Genomic DNA, 19874 nt, shown 5'->3' on the forward strand with positions numbered 1-19874 from the left:
CCGGCATGCATCATATGCCTCTTTTTTTTCTTCCTTATTTTCTCATCAGTATCCTTAGTCATCCAGGGTATTCTGGTTTTGGATACCCTCTTATTTATTTCTCATGGGTGTGTACCTAGCTTTCACCCTATTCATCTCTCCTTTGGCAGTCTCCCATTTTTCATCCACTGTTTCATCCACCAAAATGCGTTTCCAATCAACCTGCTCCAGTTCAACTTCGAGACCTCTAAAAATTTGCCCTCTTCCAATCTGGGATCTTAATCCGTGACTGATTTTTATCCTTTTCCAACTTAATATTGAACCTTACTATATGATTGCTACTTCCTAACTGCTCCATCACTTTGACATTCTCCACCCAGTCTGCCTATTTTCCTCAGACCAGATCCAGCACAGCTTCCTCCCTGGTAGGACTGGAAACGTACTGTTCCAGAAAGTTCTCCTGCACACACCTGCAGAAATTTCTCCCCCCTTCTATTCCCCACACACTACCTTTTTCCCAGTCTACCTTGGGGTAATCCCAACTATCACAACTCTACTTGTATTGCAGGTTTTCATAATCAAATGCTCTCTCTCTTATTTCCTCCCCATTATTTGGTGGTCTATAATAAATGCCGAACAAGATCACTCCTCCCTTCCTGTTTCTCACCTTTAACCATATAAATTCTCATTCAGGAACTGCATCTTGCTCAAGGGCTATGATAGTATCTTTGACCAAGACTGCTACACCCCCTCCTTTTTTTACCCACCCTGTTTCTTCTAAAAACCATATAACAAAGGAGGTTAAGTATCCAGTCCTATTCTGGCTTGAGCCATATTTCTGCTGATGCTGCTATGTCATATCTCTCTGGAGCAATTTCAGCTTCCAGTTCCCCAGTTTTGTTCACTATACTCCAATGATTTAACAAATGAACAATTTAACCCTGCCCTTATCTATCTTTTGCCCTATGGGAGGCAACCATTTCTTTGTTAACTATCAACACTCAAATCTTCCTCGCTTCCTTTTCCCTGTTTCCCATCTCTCTTTTGCCCTCACTGGTACTTCTGAAACCAAGACCTTTAGTAAACCTACCCCTCCTGCCTTACAAGTTTAAATCCACCCTCACTACACTATTTACTGCCCCAGCCAGGAGATTGGTTCCATTTTTGCGCAGGTGAAGCCCATCTTCTGAACAGCTTTCAAGGGTCATCCTGACTCAAATCTTGGCTCTATTCCCTCGGACCTGCTGAGATTTTCCAGCATTTTCTGCTATTGTTTCAGATCCCAGCATCCACAATAATTTGCCTTTATTATAATGTTATTATGGACTTGTCCCCAGACCATACTGGCGTGACAGATCAAATCATCCCAGGCTACTGTCTTAATACTGTGACTACGAAGTCCACTCCGAATGAATGGCTGAGATCCCTTCAGGAGAAGGCTCTTAAAATTCAGAGAGTCAAAATGGTAACCCCTATCATCCCTTGTGCTTTCTTGCTGCATTAACTTCGGCAGAGCTTCGCTTGCATCTTCTAACTCCTCACCTAATCCGGTATTTTCTGTCTGTAAATCAGTATTTTGTTCCAGTGTCTGTTCGATTTTTCAAAATGTGGAGATTCAAAATGCGAAGAAGGGGCTTGGAGCTCCGAAAGCTTGTGTGGCTTTTGCTACCAAATAAACCTTTTGGACTTTAACCTGGTGTTGTTAAACTTCTTAAGATTTTTCAAAAACAGAACATGCTGGAAAATCTCAGCAGGTTTGACAGCATCTGTGGGGAGAGAATAGAGCCAACGTTTTGAGTCTAGATGACTCTTTGCGTTTATCTGCTTTATTTTCTTCTTGTACAATGCACTCTATCATGTGCCTCCTATTCTCAGTGTAACTGAGCAGAACAGCAATGCTCTCCCGCCAACACTTTTACAACTTACCTACTCTTAACTCCGTGTTTTAATTATACACTCGTAATCTCGCTCACACTCTCCCACAGCTCCTAGGCTAGCTCCCACTCCAGGTGCACTGTTTACTCTATCAGATGCTCCCCAGCCTGTGCCAATGCTATTGTGACTCCTGGCTTCACTTGATACCTGCTCCATGCACATTTAACTACAACTTAAGGCTGTTGCCTCTAAGATTTCAATCCAATGATACCTCCACTACCGTGGGTCCCACTTCTGACACCAATCTGTAAGATTTTGTGTTTGGGAGCCACAGATACCCAATATAGGCAGTTAAGTACTCGTAAGTATTAAGTATTTTTAAGGTAATTTATAATGAGCAGCAGTTTAGATATGACGCATTAACTAAGTGGACAGGAAAATAATACAGCACGTTACGGGTGAGAGTGGTTTCAGAGGACAAATGGGCGGTTGGCAGAGTGTGTTAATCTCAGTAATTTGTGATGGCATTAATCTGCTCTCTAGCTGAAGTGTTAGGGAACTCTTGTCTAGGTCTTCCTTGGTCATCATCCATCTGAAGAAGGCGATTGCCTGATGAGGACTGCCCACTGGCTCTGGTTACTCAATATACTTTGTTGGGTAGTTTATCCTATGTCTCAAGATTTGTTTCAACCTTAATATCCAATGAGTACTGGGCAAGTACCCAGGATGTTAGGCTGGTCGCCTGCTCCCCATCCATCACTTGGCTCAAGGTCATTTTTTAGTTTATCTCCTGCTGAGAGCCATTTGCTAGCCCTTAACATACACTTGTATAGATAAAAAGGAAACACAAGGTGCCAGAAGACCCCCTGCTATCAGCTCTGGAATGTGCACATCTTTGTTTTGTCTCAATCCAAGGCTGCTAAGAATATTTATTTCCAAGAAGAAACAGAAGCAGAAAGGATGCAACCTTCTGCCTAAGGGTTTACAATACAATGCCTACTAATTTTATAATCTCAGAAAGACACCAGTTCTTGCGTCTGATCATTGCCAGATTGCTGTTTGTCTGAGTTTGCAGTGCAGAAATTCACTGCAGCATTTCCCAAATTACACTTCAAAAGTACCGCATTGGCTGTAAAATACTTGATACCTGGCAGTGGTGAAACCATTCAGGCAGCGGACGAGGCTAGCCCACTGCATTGGGTTTGCTCTGTCCAGACCCCTCACCATGTTACACACCTCTATCAAATCTCCTCTCTTTTTTTTTCTTGGAGTCATAGACGTTTACAGCATGGAAGCAGGCCCTTCGGCCCAACTTGTCCATGTCGCCCAGTTTTTACCAGTAAATTAGTCCCAATTGCCTGTGTTTGGCCCATGTCCCTCTATACCTATCTTACCCATGTAACTGTCTAAATGCTTTTTAAAAGACAACATTGTACCCGCCTCCTCTTCTACCTCTGGCAGCTTGTCCCAGACACTCACCACCCTCTGTGTGAAAAAACTGTCCCTCTGGACCCTTTTGTATCTCTCCCCTCTCACCTTAAACCTATGCCCTCTAGTTTTAGACTCTCCTACCGTTGGGAAAAGATGTTGACTATCTACCTTATCTATGCCCCTCAGATCACCCAGGGAAGCACGATGGCACAGTGGTTGGCACTGCTGCCTCACAGCACCAGGGACCCAGGTTTGATTCCTGGCTTGGGTCACTATCTGTGCGGAGCCTGCACGTTCTTCCCGTGTTTGCATGGGTTTCCTCCAGGTGCTCCGGTTTCCTCCCATTGTCCGAAAAACATGCTTATTATGTGCATTGGCCATGCTAAAAATTCTCCCTCAATGTACCCGAACAGGAGCCGGAGTGTGGCGACTAGGGGATTTTCACAGTAACTTCATTGCATTGTTGATGTAAGCCTATTTGTGACACTAATAAATAAACTTTAAATCTCCTATGCTGCAGGGGAAAAAAAGTCCCCGTCTATCTAACCTCCTAATAACTCAAACCAGCAAGTCCTGGTAGCATCCTAGTTAATCTTTTCTGCACTCTTTCCAGTTGAATAATATCCTTTCTATAATAGGGTAACCAGAACTGTACACAACATTCCAAGTGTGGCCTTACCAATGTCTTGTACAACTTCAACAAGATGTCCCAATTCCTATGTTCAATGTTCTGACCAATGAAATCAAGAATGCCTTCTTCACCACCCTGTCCACGTGTGACTCCACTTTCAAGGAGCTATGAACCTGTACCCCTAGATTTTTGTTCTATAACTCTCCCCAACACCTTACCGTTAACTGGTTCAATCTACCAAAATGCATTACCTCGCATTTATCTAAATTAAACTCCATCTCCAGAGAGAATAGCTCCATCTTCTCCAAGCTCCTTATCCCTGGAGACATTCTCATGAATCCTTTCTACGCCTGCTCTAAGGCCTTCACATCCTTCCTACAGCCTCAAGCTTTTTTTAACCTTTCGATGCTTTATTTCTGATCAAAAAAGCCAATTCAAATTAAGTCCAATCATGGTCCCCACATGGGGGAGAAACCAGATCCAAGCTGACAAGACAAGGCATTGCATCCCATCTTGGGTTTGATCAAACTGTAATCTTATAAAGAACAAAGAACAGTACAGCACAGGAAACAGGTCCTTCGGCCCTCCAAGCCTGTGCCGCTCCTTGGTCCAACTAGACCAATCGTTTGTATCCCTCCATTCCCAGGCTGCTCATGTGACTATCCAGGTAAGTCTTAAACGATGTCAGCGTGCCTGCCTCCACCACCCTACTTGGCAGCGCATTCCAGGCCCCCACCACCCTCTGTGTAAAAAACGTCCCTCTGATGTCTGAGTTATACTTCACCCCTCTCAGCTTGAGCCCGTGACCCCTCGTGATCGTCACCTCCGACCTGGGAAAAAGCTTCCCACTGTTCACCCTATCTATACCCTTCATAATCTTGTATACCTCTATTAGATCTCCCCTCATTCTCCGTCTTTCCAAGGAGAACAACCCCAGTCTACCCAATCTCTCCTCATAGCTCAGACCCTCCATACCAGGCAACATCCTGGTAAACCTTCTCTGCACTCTCTCCAATGCCTCCACGTCCTTCTGGTAGTGCGGCGACCAGAACTGGACGCAGTACTCCAAATGTGGCCTAACCAGCGTTCTATACAGCTGCATCATCAGACTCCAGCTTTTATACTCTATACCCCGTCCTATAAAGGCAAGCATACCATATGCCTTCTTCACCACCTTCTCCACCTGTGTTGCCACCTTCAAGGATTTGTGGACTTGCACACCTAGGTCCCTCTGTGTTTCTATACTCCTGATGACTCTGCCATTTATTGTATAACTCCTCCCTACATTATTTCTTCCAAAATGCATCACTTCGCATTTATCCGGATTAAACTCCATCTGCCACCTCTCCGCCCAATTTTCCAGCCTATCTATATCCTGCTGTATTGCCCGACAATGCTCTTCGCTATCCGCAAGTCCAGCCATCTTCGTGTCATCCACAAACTTGCTGATTACACCAGTTACACCTTCTTCCAAATCATTTATATATATCACAAATAGCAGAGGTCCCAGTACAGAGCCCTGCGGAACACCACTGGTCACAGACCTCCAGCCGGAAAAAGACCCTTTGACCACTACCCTCTGTCTCCTATGGCCAAGCCAGTTCTCCACCCATCTCGCCACTTCTCCTTGTATCCCATGAGCCTTAACCTTCTTAACCAACCTGCCATGTGGGACTTTGTCAAATGCCTTACTGAAATCCATATAGACGACATCCACGGCCCTTCCTTCATCAACCGTTTTTGTCACTTCCTCAAAAAACTCCATCAAATTTTATAATATAAATTATAATCTCAAAGGTTTTAGTTGGACAGGAATATAAATAATTGAGATATGCAGCTGAGCAACTCATTTGTTTTTAAAGTTAAAGTTTGTTTATTAGTAACAAGTTGGCTTACATTAACACTGCAATAAAGTTACTGTGCAAATCCCCTAATTATGACAGATAGAGTAAAATCTATACACAGTTGTAATAAACAAGTTCATCTTTAATTGTAGCAAATTTGTATGCAAGTTAATATCAAAGAAAGAGATTACACCTACATGCAAAATAACTGCAATCGCAAGAGATAAAGCAAGTAGAATCATTTTCTTATCTGAGTAGCCTATTAATATCTGAGAAAGGTGATCAAAACATCAACAAGCACATAACACTTGCAAAACAAACCTCCACAAAAACGAGATCTTTTAGAAATAAGAATATCTCTATGGAGGGACATAGATAGGATGCAAGACTGGGTGGAGAAGTGACAGATGGACTTCAACCCAGATAAATGCGTAGTGGTCCATTTTGGCAGGTCAAATGGGATGAAGGAGTACAATATAAAGGGAACGACTCTTAGTACTGCAGAAGATCAGAAGGACCTTGGGGTCCGGGTCCATAGGACTCTAAAATCGGCCCCGCAGGTGGAGGAGGTGGTTAAGAAGGCGTATGGTGAGCTGGCCTTTATCAATCGAGGGATTGAGTTTAGGAGTCCGGGGATAATGATGCAGCTATATAAGACTCTCGTCAGACCTCACTTAGAGTACTGTGCTCAGTTCTGGTCGCCTCTGGATCCTTTTGTATCTCTCCCCTCTCACCTTAAACCTATGCCCTCTAGTTTTAGACTCCCCTACCGTTGGGAAAAGATGTTGACTATCTACCTTATCTATACCCCTCAGATCACCCAGGGAAGCACGATGGCACAGTGGTTAGCACTGCTGCCTCACAGCAGTGCTAACCACTGGATGTGGAAAATATTGAAAGGGTGCAGAGGCGATTTACACAGATGTTGCCTGGATTGAGTGGCATGCCTTATGAGGATAGGCTGCGGGAGCTCGGTCTTTTCTCCTTGGAGAGACGTAGGATGAGAGGAGACCTAATAGAGGTGTATAAGATGTTGAGAGGCATAGATCGGGTGCACTGAGGCTTTTTCCCAGGGTGGAAATGGCTGCTACGAGAGGACACGGGTTTAAGGTGCTGGGGGGTGGATACAGGGGAAATGTTAGGGGGAAGTTTTTCACACACAGGGTGGTGGGCGAGTGGAATCGGCTGCCGTCAGTGGTGGTGGAGGCAAATTCAATAGGGTCTTTTAAGAGACTCCTGGATGAGTACATGGGACTTAATAGGATGGAGGGTTATAGGTAGACCTAAAAGGTAGGGATATGTTCGGCACAACTTGTGGGGCCGAAGGGCCTGTTTTGTGCTGTAGTTTTCTATGTTTCTATGAAAGCAGAGTGATGCTACTAAAATGCCACATCTGGTCATCGTTACGATAAGGATGCGAAAGTTGAAAGATAATGGATAATAAAAGCACCAGACGTGTGGTTTCTGAGAAGTATGATGAGAATTAGTTGGACAACACTCACAACTGATGGAGTTTTGAGGAAGGCAGGCACACAAGTCCAAAGATGTGCGGGTTAGATGCATTGGCCGTGCTAAATTGCCCCGTAGTATCCCAGGACGTGTAGGTTAGAGGGATTAGCAGGGTAAACGTGTGAGGTTACGGGGATGGGGCCTGGGGTGGGATTGTGGTCAATGCAGACTCGATGGGCCAGTTGACCTCTTTCTGCACTGTAGGATTCTATGATCTACAAGAAGGACTTTCGCAAATGATCACGAAGAGACAACTACAATTCTTTGGGTACCTGATTGAGAGAGAGAGAAACAAGAACATTTGGTAGCGACTGGTAAAGCTGAGAGTAGTAAAGGAGGAAACACACTGACATTTTAAGTATCAGGAAAGGTGTAAGATTTGAGAATAACACCGAGATGTTGGCTGCAATCGAGGTCATTTTCCATCATTTGGAAGAGTTGCAAGAGCCGGTGCTCAGTTTTGCATGCCAGCTTTCGTGTTCAAGCATCACCTGTAAAACGGGCTGCTTGTGGCCTATATAACATTCAGAGTAGGCTACAGGGTTTCAATTCCCATCCCACCTGTTAATGAAGGGTTGTTGGTGGAATCCAAGCATCTGAAAGGTACTTGGTAATATCTAACAATGCAAGCTGTAGTTCTAATTCCATATTTGCTGAACAATGATGTGAGTACCCTTATAGAATGACCAGAGCTGCAAAAATCAACCAGCTTTGATGAAAATTGCACAGTTGCCATTTTGCTGGTTACATGTGGCAAACTGGCCCTTATCTGAACTTGCCAAGGGGCTTTGTTAAAATTATGTAGGTCTCTGCCAGTCTGCTCTGTAGTTAACTGCGAGAGTGTATGCACTGTCTTTCCACACTCAATTGCCAAGTCAAATCACCCCTGCTTGTGTGTCAGCTTGTGAACAGGCATTTTAGCTGTGGACTGCAATTTTAAACTCATTTTCTGCTTTTGTTTTGGAAATCAAAGTTCCATCAGTGCTGCTATTTAGCCAAATTATTCCACATTATAACAGCAGTCAATCAGGGTCAATGTGAGGTTCTTACAGGGTTTTCTCAGCTTGGCCTTTTAGTCTGGTGTGAGGTAGATAGTAACCTAAAAAAGGGAAAGAAAAATCTTCTTAAGATACTTTACTGATCTCAATGTGCCCATTTTTGTTGTTGCAAATAGACCTGATTTATTACCGTAAGCCAAGTCTAATTTCTAGTGCATGTTTATTACTTTAGCGCAAATGTACAACTGTGGAATTGATTTAATAGAAGTTTTGCATCACTAATTCTGCCCCCTCCTTTTGAAAGGACTCAAACATGCACAAGGCCCTCTTTTGGGTGGCAGTAGCAGTGTTGCAGCTAGATGAAGTCAACCTATACTCAGCTGGTACTGCATTATTGGAACAGAACCTGCATACATTGGATAGTCTTAAAGTCTTCAACGACAAGGTGAGGTGATTGCAAGTAATATGTTTGTAAAAATTTAAGTGATAACCTCCAGCAAACAACACATCATTAAATATTTGCTGTTGGACCATTGGAATTCCGGATGTGACTTGTTACTTGTCACTTCACGGTGATGAGTGTAGAGGGCAGGAAACCTGGGCCATTAAACATGAGACCGCCTTCTGCACCTCCTAACAAGTTGTGTAGGGTAGTAATTGACCTGGGGAACAAATTACCTCACACCCACTTGTTCAGAGAGTAGCATTTGAACTTTGAGCGAAAAATTAACTTTTGAAATGACGGGGAAAGTATATGGGTGTTGCCAACAGTTGTCCATACTCGACTTTCTGTCAATGGGGCAGTGAAGGCTTTTGAGGTGCTGTGACCATTGATTTTAAATTGCCTGTATAGGTGCTGGTCCACGTCCAGCCACAAATACATGAGAAGTCTGATTTGAGGTAGAATTCGTGGTCGTTTTATTCCTCTTCCGATGGATATCAATAAGCTCTCCAGGGCCTGCCATAATGTGCAGATGTAGATCTGAGCCCATGTATCAGTGAACTGTGCAAAAGGTTTGTCTCCATTAGCAGATCCAGATAGGGTTTGGATTCCAAATGGCAGCTGGAAGGAGGAGCAGACACGAACCAAATTGTGCCTCCAGACCACTGCTAATTGTAACATGTTGTAAATGCAATAAATTTCAACAATTCTTAGAGCAAGCGACCCTGATGAATAATATTTTACTATAATATGTGGCTTTTCTCTTCAGAGTCCAGAGGAAGTATTTATGGAGATTAGAAGGCCTTTGGAGTGGCATTGCAAGCAGATGGACCATTTTGTGGGGCTCAATTTCAACTCTAACTTCAACTTTGCACTAGTGGGACACCTGATGAAAGGTGAGGAGAGTTACTCCAACAGCCACTACTTAAATTATACGCCTTGCTGACTTGTATTCTGTGATCTACGATAGATGTAAGGGAAAGGAGTGTGCCATCACCACTCATTATTCAGGCCTATATCTGACTGTATTATCACATTAAGTGGGTTGAGTTAGGTGAATTGGCCATGCTAAATTCCCCCTCAGTGTACCCGAACAGGCGCCAGAGTGTGGCAACTAGAGGATTTTCACAGTGACTTCATTGCAGTGTGAATGTAAGCCTACTTGTGATTAATAAATAAACTTTACTTTACTTTAAATAATGTAGCAGCCGCCACAAGAAGCATGAAGTGACCTCATTTAGGCGACCAGACGTTTAGCAACTTCAGGAATGATCTCTCTCAATTCGTAATCAGAAAAGGAAAGATTAACTGTGATATAAGTGAGCAAAGTTTTGCCTAGTGCAAAGGTTCTACCCAAAAAAATTCACTTCACTGTTTGATTGGAAATGGAAAAAATCTCGCTTTATTTGAAAACATCTCCCCTTTCCCATGTGGGGAAATTAGGACACTTAGCCAGTTCAATAACCATAGAAGAACCATAGATTCCCTAAAATGCAGAAAGAGGACATTCAGCCCATTGAGTCTGCACCGAATCTCTGAAAGAGCATCCCACCCAGGCCCTCCCCTCGCCCGAATCTCTGAAAGAGCATCCCACCCAGGCCCTCCCCTCGCCCTATCTCCATAACCCCGTGCATTTACCATCCACCTAATCTGCACATCTTTGGAGTGTGGGAGGAAACCGGAGCACCAGAGTAAACCCACGCAGACACGGGGAGAATGTGCAAACTTCACACAGTCACCCAAGGCCGGAATCGAACCCAGGTCCCTGGTGTTGTGAGGTAGCAGTGCTAACCACTGTGCTGCCTCATAAAGTTTTTCCTCAGAATTCTGACCGACTTTCTAGTTTAAAAAGTCACCCCCAATTGAATGTTAGAAATTGCATCTTGGTTACAATATTGTTGGTTCATGACTATTCAGGATAGATGGGGCTTTATAAATTATTCTGAGTGTTACAAGAAATTTCTCCCCCCATGCTGCACACAATCCCTATTGAATACTTAATTACAACAAATGTTTGACCTCAATTCAGTTGAAGAATTGGTTGATAGCTTTGTGACTGGTCACGTGCTGATTCAGTGAGTGAACCTTCCCCCTAGTACCTAAACTCAATTGGAGGTTTAGTAAGTTTCTTTCAGGAGGAGTAGAGACTGGAATATAGCTGAGGAATTAGGCTGAGGAGGGGAAATAACATGCAAATGCTCAAAGCATTTGCCAACCTACTCTTTGAGACACGAATTGTCGTCCAATGAGTCAGTAGCCCCAAGCTCGAGCCCCAACTTGTGACTTGATGGCCAGGGAGAATATGTTCATAACATGACCCAACAGGTTAAGCATCAACATGTAAATCCTTCCAACACACACCAGTGGCAGGTGAAAGAGCAGGAGAGATTCCTCGTCAACCATGTGATGAAAAGAAAACTGGAGTCTTTACCATCACTATCCATAGCCCCAAACTATAACATGCATGTAAAAATTACATATTGCCATAGCAACTTAAACTAGCAGAGTAATCTGTAACACATGCACTGTGAATTGGGAGAAGCAGACTTCAATCAGTGTGATCCACTTTTGTGCAGTGCTCTAACTGCAGGTATTTAATTTATTGCTAGTTAGCTCGAGTAGATTGACTCTTGTGACAAATATTTATATATCATGGATATGTTTCAGTGGCTTAAATCTACTCAGTTTATTCTCAATCGCCAATAAAGACCAAGAGCAGATTTTTCAGTTGAAATCTTTATGAATTCCTGTAGTCCAACACTCTGTGCCCTGGTCAAGATAGATTTTCACACCAGATTATGTAAGATGTGGATAATATCCTGAGAGTTTTGAAGAGCCCAACTTTGTTCGTTATTATGATTTATTTATTATTTCAGTGTCACAAGTAGGCTTACATTAACACTACAATGAAATTACTCTGAAAATCCCCTAGTCGTCACACTCTGCACTCCATTCGGGTACACTGAGGGAGAATTTAGCACGGCCAATGCACCTAACCAGTACGTCTTTTGGACTGTGGGAGGAAACCCACGCAGACACGAAGAGAACATGCAGACTGCGCACAGACAGTGACCCAAGCCGGGAATCGAACCCGGGTCCCTGGCGCTGAGAGGCTGGTTGTGCAGAACGCAGTTCAACTAAAATTCAAAGATTACAGTAATTGCAGAGAGATGGCACCACCTTCTCCAGACTGGAGAATCCAAAACAAAATACACATGATTTGTGCGAGATCCTCCCTTCCTATGATCACCCTACTCAAGTTGGTCTTCACTGGGGAGTAACCAAGGATGCAGTGGGATCCCTTGCTGTGGGTAGGATGGGATTGTGGGTGCCTTTTTTTGGTACTTTTATTCTGGTCAAAAAACCCAATTCAAATGAAGTCCAATCATGGTCCCCACATAAGGGGCAAACAAGATCCAAGCTGACAAGACAGGACATTGCATCCCATCTTGGGCTCGATCAAACAAAATCCAAACTGACAGGATGAGGCATCCCAGGCTTGATCTGAAGCTTCATCTTTGCCAAAAGGCCAAGATAGCTTTGAAAAATTGCATCAGGTAAAGCCTCGGTTTAACCTCATTGGCTCCCCCTGATTCTTTACCTGAGGCAGGGCAAACCACTATCGCGGGTATCAGCACACTCCCCAGTACAATGGGCTAGCCTTGTCCTGGGCGACCCACCTGCTTGATCATGGTTTCATCCCTGCCAGGTAATGTTTTCAACTTCCTGAATTGGTTTACTAAGGTGAAAGAGAAACCCTGTCACATCTTTGGACGGACTGAGTGGAGTGGTTGCTTTGGAAATCCAACCTTCCTGCATGGTTCGGCGTTGGCCACTTCAGGACTCTACTCCCTTGTACAATATTTTCTGCAAGTTCTCCACTATGATCGCAGACTTCTTTATGCCAGCAGCCTGCAATTGTGATCATTTTTAAAGGTGGTATTCGAAAGAAAATACAAGTTTTTTATTTTGCTAGTTCGGTGCTTGCAATTACAGAATACTCATGAATAGGCACGGAAGAGTGGCCTCTGTGGAAGTCTATAATTAGCAAATTACTCAGCCCGATGCCATGAGCATTTCTCAAACTCTTCTGTACTCAATAAGCTACTGTCAAGTAGGGCAGCAGTAGCAATGCCACAACTGGCCTTGATGCTATCAGGAAAGCAGAGTGTTAGGCAGGATTCTCAGTCCTGATGAAAATTCAGGGACCTCTGCTGTATGCGTGTGGGGCAGAATTGCACTCGGGTTCAGGGGCACAACAACTGATAACCAGATAGTTGGCTGCCTCGCAGGTTGTAGCCCACACAGGATACTTGGCTGAAGGTATAAGGGGCTGTTTGCAACATAGCGTCAAACCACAGAATGAATTGTCACTTTCAGAGAAAAATAGAGGTGGTGGTGGAACAAATATTAGCTCAGGAGTTTCAAAATAGAATGCTATAAGTTCAATTGAACTAACCTCAAAAAGTACAGCAACTGTTTGAAGCATGAGAAAGGATGTGTAGATAGTTTGAGTCATGTTGAGATCAAAAAGGTGGTGGTATTGGGGATCTTGAGAAACATTAAGGTGGTCAAGTCCCCAGGGCCTGATGGGATATACTCAGAGAGGCAAGGGAGGAAATTGCTGGGGCCTTGAGAGAAATCTTTGTATCCTCACTGGCTACAGGGGAGGTCCCAGAGGATTGGAGAATAGCCACTGTTGTTCCTTTCTTTAAGAAGGGTAGCAAGAATAATCCAGGTAATTACAGGCCGGTGAGCCTTACATCAGTGGTAGGGAAATTATTGGAGAGGATTCTTCGAGACAGGATTTATTTCCACTTGGAAATAAGTGGATGTATTAGTGAGAGGCAACATGGTTTTGTGAAAGGGAGGTCGTGTCTCACGAACTTGATCGAGTTTTTCGAGGAAATGACAAAGATGATTGATGAGGGTAGGGCAGTGGATGTTGTCTACATGGACTTTAGTAAGGCCTTTGACAAGGTCCCTCATGGCAGACTGGTGCACAAGATGAAGTCGCATGGAATCAGAGGTGAGCTAGCAAGGTGGATACAAAACTGGTTCGGTCAAAGAAGACAGAGGGTAGCAGTGGAAGGGTGCGTTTCTGAATGGAGGGCTGTGACAAGTGGTGTTCCTCAGGGATCAGTGCTGGGACCTTTGTTGTTTGTAATATATATAAATGATTTGGAGGAAAATGTAACTGGATTGATTAGTAAGTTTGCGGACGACACAAAGGTTGGTGGATTTGCGGAGAGCAATGAGGACCATCAGAGGATACAGCAGGATATAGATCAGTTGGAGACTTGGGCGGAGAGATGGCAGATGGAGTTTAATCCGGACAAATGTGAGGTAATGCATTTTGGAAGGTCTAATACAGATGGGAAATATACAGTAAATGGCAGAATCCTTAAGAGTATTGATAGGCGAAGGGATCTGGGTGTACAGGTACACAAGTCACTGAAAGTGGCAATGCAGGTGGAGAAGGTAGTCAAGAAGGCATATGGCATGCTTGCCTTCATCGGCCGGGGTATTGAGTTTAAAAATTGGCAAGTCATGTTGCAGCTTTAGAGAACCTTAGTTCGGCCACACTTGAAATATAGTGTTCAATTCTGGTCGCCACACTACCAGAAGGATGTGGAGGCTTTGGAAAGGGTACAGAAAAGATTTACCAGGCTGTTGCTTAGTATGGAGGGCATTAGCTATGAGGAGAGGTTGGAGAAACTTGCTTTGTTCTCACTGGAGCGACGGAAATTGAGGGGAGACCTGATAGAAGTCTACAAGATTATGAGAGGCATGGACAGAGTGGAAAGTCAGCAGCTTTTTCCCAGGGTGCAAGAGTCAATTACTAGGGGGCACAGGTTTAAGATACGAGGGGCAAGGTTTAAAGGAGATGGACGAGGCAGATTTTTTACACAGAGATTAGTGGGTGCCTGGAACTCGTTGCCGGGGGAGGTAGTGGAAGCGGATACGGTAGTGACTTTTAAGGGGCGTCTTGACAAGTTCATGAATAGGATGGGAAGAGAGGGATATGGTCCCAGAAGGGTAGGGGGTTTTAGTTAAGTCGGGCAGCATGGTCGGTGCAGGCTTGGAGGGCCAAAGGGCCTGTTCCTGTGCTGTAATTTTCTTTGTTCATGTTATATTTCCAGTCCACTTCGATGAACCTAATGAACAAAACTTTAGTGGCTTCATCCCAATTACATCTTTGACATTGAATTGTTTGCTGTGATTAATGTCCTCTTTCTAGCTCTGACCATTGTCACTTTTGTATTAAGTTTGTTTTTATATATCTTTAATAGCAGAAATAAATAGATCATTTTTAAATGTATGGTTCCATCCGGTTTGTGTGTTAGCTTATAACAACTTAATGCTTAATCAAGCTCACGGCATCTGTATGTAACCATTTTGGGTGGCAATCCACAAATCACTAGTTGGTTTTCAGTATTTCTTTTAGGGTAGCCACTGAAGCTGTTCAGTAAAAATCTGAAGATGTTTTTTTTCTCCACTCCTTAGGGTACAGGCATCCATCTCCCACCACTGTGGCCAGAACAGTGAGAATTTTGCACACCTTACTAGCCTTGGTTGGCAAGCACAGAAATTGTGACAAGTTTGAAGTTAACACTCAAAGTGTTGCTTATCTTGCTGGTGAGATTTTTTTCTTTGCCTTTATATTAATAAATGCTTATGTATTATGACTTATGACTGTAACACTACATTCTGCACTCTCTCCTTCTCTATGAACGGTATGCTTTGTATAGCGCACAAGAAACAATACTTTCACTGTATACTAATACATGTGACAATAAATCCAATCAAAGTAATTTAATCAGCTGAGATTTGTCCCCTTATATAATTGATGTGCTAATTTAGCCATCTGGATTTTCATGAAAAGTTGGTGACATTGTGCGGTGGTGGGGGAGGGGAGAAAGAGAGATTGAATGATTTGATTTGATTTATTATTGTCACATGTATTGCATGTATTAACATACAGTGAAAAGTATTATTTCTTGCGTGTTATACAGACAAAGCATACCATTCATAGAGAAGGAAACGAGAGAGTGCAGAAGGTAGTATTACAATCATAGCTAGGGTGTAGAGAAAGATCAACTTAATGCGAGGTAGAATGACATGTCCATTCAAACATCTGATGGCAGCGGGGATACTCTGAGGCATGTTGCTTGAGATATGAAAGCAACCAAAAGTTGGCCATTAAGGGTAACCAAGTTAGAAAGCCAGATTAAACACAGAGATCTAGGGTTATAGGTTCATAGCTCCTTGAAAGTGGAGTCACAGGTGGACAGAGTGGTGAAGAAGGCATTCAGCATGCTTGGTTTCATTGGCCAGAACATTGAATACAGGAGTTCGGATGTCTTGTTGAAGTTGTACAAGACATTGGTAAGGCCACACTTGGAATACTGTGTGCAATTCTGGTCACCCTATTATTAAAAAGGGTATTATTAAACTAGAAAGAGTGCAGAAAAGATTTACTCGGATGCTACTGGGACTTGATGGTTTGAGTTATAAGGAGAGGCTGGATAGACTCCAGTGAGTGGCTGCTACAGTAAATCAAATGACTCATACTAACAATTTCTAGTTTAGGATCCAGAGGGGGCATACCAGTTGACTTTTCTCTGGAGCGTAGAAGGCTGAGGGGTGATCTTATAGAGGTTTCTTAAATAATATGGGGCATAGATCAGCTAGATAGTCAATATATTTTCCCAAAGGTAGGGGAGTCTAAAACTAGAGGGCATAGGTTTAAGGTGAAAGAGGAGAGATACAAAAGGCTCCAGAGGAGCAATTATTTCTCACGCAGGGTGGTGAGTATCTGGAACAAGCTGCCAGAGGTAGTAGTAGAGGCGGGTACAATTTTGTCTTTTAGAAAGCATTTAGATAGTTACATGGGTAAGATGGTTATAGAGGGATATGGGCCAAATGCGGGCAATTGGGACGAGCTTAGGGGTTTAAAAACAAAGGGCGGCATGGACAGGTTGGACCGAAGGGCCTGTTTTCATGCTGTAAACCTTTATGACTCTATGACAGTGTTTCTAACACCCCCAGTGGCTCAGTTGGTAAAGATCGCCCAGAAGGTCCCTGCTTTCAATCGCTGTCCGTGCTGAGTTGACTGGGCAGCAGTGAGCAAATATTGCATTAGGTTCACTTGGGAAAGGAAAAGTCAACTGGTATGCCCCCTCTAGATCCTAAACTAGAAATTGTTAGTATGAGTCATTTGATTTACTGTAGCAGCCACTCACTGCAGAGCGATACATGGAGAGTTACCGCTTTGAGGTACTCGAGGGCAGTTGATCTCTGGACCCATCCCCAGTGCCCCATCAGGCGTCAAGTAGAGACGGTTGGATAACCTCCCTCTGATAAAGGGGAGTCTAGTATTCCAACATCAATGTCAGGCAGTCCTTCAATATTAATTCTGATATTAGTGACTGAAATGGTGAATCCCAGGGACCAGTGTAATCTTGATTGACTCTGAAGAGGAACTTCCCTGAGCAAGACACTAAAAACTGTTTTTTTTCACAGCCTTGCTAACTGTTTCAGAGGAGGTGAGGAGTCGATGCAGTCTGAAACACAGGAAGTCTCTGTTAATGTCTGAAATTTCCATGGAGAATGTGCCAATGGATACATATTCCATGCACCATGCTGATCCAGGCTCCAGGTCTGTGCATATTTGCTTTACTGTTTGCCTTTTTTCAAACCCCTTTTGTCTGTGTTTACCTGTTCCTGGCTTTCTGGCAATAACTGGGTAGCGTGATTCCTCTTCTGTAAATGTTAACTCCAAAAATGACGAGTGTCTTTCACCAGATTAGCTCCAATTGACTTGTTTCTGTTTGAATTGTGAATTGAATAATGTGTCTATTCTCGTTACTGATTGTAATGGGTAGCTAAATAAACACAGGACAAAGAAAGGAATCAACGTCTCTGCTGTTGGGTGATGAGGGGCGGGGTGGAGGAAGGTTCTTGTGATGTATAAACACGCGCATAGACCAGTTGGGCTGAATGGGCTATCAATGGGCGGCACGGTAGCACAGTGGTTAGCACTGCTGCTTCACAGCTCCAGGGTCCCGGGTTCGATTCCCGGCTCGGGTCACTGTCTGTGTGGAGTTTGCACATTCTCCTCGTGTCTGCGTGGGTTTCCTCCGGGTGCTCCGGTTTCCTCCCACAGTCCAAAGATGTGCGGGTTAGGTTGATTGGCCAGGTTAAAAATTGTCCCTGAGATGTGTAGTTAGAGGGATTAGCGGGTAAATATGTGGGGGTAGGGCCTGGGTGGGATTGTGGTCGGTGCAGACTCGATGGGCCGAATGGCCTCCTTCTGCACTGTAGGGTTTCTATGACTCTATGATTATACAGTACTTGAGTAATTCCGTGGCCGTGGATATATGGCACTGAAGTGGTCTTGAGATAGTTGGGGAGGTAGAGTTGGACATTTTGAGCGCACATTTGACCATGGGTGTCGTCTCAGTTGCACTGCGCCGGTAGGTTCAGTAACCTTTATTACCCAGTTTATCCGATGGTAAATATGGATGCTTGAAGGATGCAAAGTTGCATGACGTTTTTGCAGAGACAAATTAATGGGCACAGTAGCTCCTCAACTCAAGATCAGGTTATTTTCTCGATGGAAGCAGTTTAGCTCGGAATCAGCTTACAGGGTACAATCTGAATATGCTAAACACCCTTGCAATTGGTAATCCGTCTCTGGAGAAGCATTACCCCAAAGTTAAAGCTCAAATGAACTAGTTGTCTTCAGCAGCGTGTTAAGAATCATATTCCATCTTTCTCCCTTGTGTGTTTTTGGTATATTACCAGAGGTTGTATTGCATTTTTCTGAAGCCTCTTCACTGACCAGAATGGACAGGTTACATTTTCTCCGAGTGTATCCAAATGGACTCTCACCTGTTTCCAATTCTCTTTACAGAGCTTTAAGAGAGAGCCAGCCGTGGGTTTCACCCAAGACCTCGAACAGAAATTTGGCTGCTAACTACCCAACAATGGGGCAAATTAGCCCCAGGACACGCAAGTCTATGAGTCTGGACATGGGTCAGCCTTCGCAGGCCAAATCCAAAATAATGCTAGGTAAGAAAGCACAATAAAAGTGCACAGTATGAGATCATCTATAGGAGCAGAGTAGGTCATTCAATCCCTCAGGCCTGCTCCTCCACTGCAGTTCAGTTACATCTCCTTGCACAATCCCTACATCCCTTGATTTTGTTAATGTCTGGTTGATCTCTGACTTGGATATATATTCAACAACCTGAGCATGTGCAGCTTTGGATAGTAGAGGACGTCAACCCTCTAAATGAAGAAATGTCCCCTCTTCTCCCTCCTAAATGGTGATCGCTTTGCTCTGAGACCATAACCCCTAGTTCCAGACTGCTCAGCTATGGCCTGGGGAACATGCTCCCAGTGTCTATCATTTCAAAGCCCCTGAAGAATTTTATGTTTCAATGAGATCCACCTTCTAGTTTGTAAATGGGTCGACTTTACTTCATCTCTCTTCATGGAACAATCAGCTCCATCCGTCAAGTCCCGCCCCATTCCTGACCCCCGCCCCCCCGACACATCCCCCCCACCCCCCTGACCCATCCCCCCCCCCCCCGACCCATCCCCCCCCCTGACCCATCCCCGACCCATCCCCCCACCCCCCCCGACCCATCCCCCCACCCCCCCCGACCCATCCCCCCACCCCCCCGACCCATCCCCCCACCCCCCCGACCCATCCCCCCACCCCCCCGACCCATCCCCCCACCCCCCCGACCCATCCCCCCACCCCCCCGACCCATCCCCCCACCCCCCCGACCCATCCCCCCACCCCCCCGACCCATCCCCCCACCCCCCGACCCATCCCCCCACCCCCCGACCCATCCCCCCACCCCCCCACCCCATCCCCCCACCCCATCCCCCCATCCCCCCGACCCATCCCCCCACCCCCCCGACCCATCCCCCCACTCCCCCGACCCATCCCCCCCACCGCCCCCGACCCATCCCCCCCCCCCGACCCATCCCCCCCCCCCCCGACCCATCCCCCCCCCCCCGACCCATCCACCCACCCCCGACCCATCCCCCCCCCCCCCCGACCCATCCCCCCCCCCCCCCCGACCCATCCCCCCACCCCCCCGACCCATTCCCCCCACCCCCCCCGACCCATCCCCCCCACCCCCCCG

General features: G+C 44.9%; 1 protein-coding gene across 1 annotated transcript in view; it reads left to right on the top strand.

The window, feature by feature from the left end:
- LOC144488275 (neurofibromin-like) overlaps positions 1-18786 on the top strand; it is a gene marked incomplete at its 3' end in the record, with an annotated part of 72997 nt that extends 54211 nt beyond the window's left edge. Inside the window, exons 13-17 of the mRNA XM_078206318.1 lie at positions 8572-8712; positions 9479-9605; positions 15217-15348; positions 17236-17371; positions 18629-18786. Coding sequence (XP_078062444.1) covers positions 8572-8712; positions 9479-9605; positions 15217-15348; positions 17236-17371; positions 18629-18786 — 694 coding nt within the window. The remainder of the gene's footprint in view (positions 1-8571; positions 8713-9478; positions 9606-15216; positions 15349-17235; positions 17372-18628) is intronic.
- Positions 18787-19874: the final 1088 nt, after the last annotated feature.

Source organism: Mustelus asterias, unplaced genomic scaffold, assembly GCF_964213995.1.
Source record: "Mustelus asterias unplaced genomic scaffold, sMusAst1.hap1.1 HAP1_SCAFFOLD_1432, whole genome shotgun sequence".
In the NCBI taxonomy this organism is placed as follows: Eukaryota; Metazoa; Chordata; class Chondrichthyes; order Carcharhiniformes; family Triakidae; genus Mustelus; species Mustelus asterias.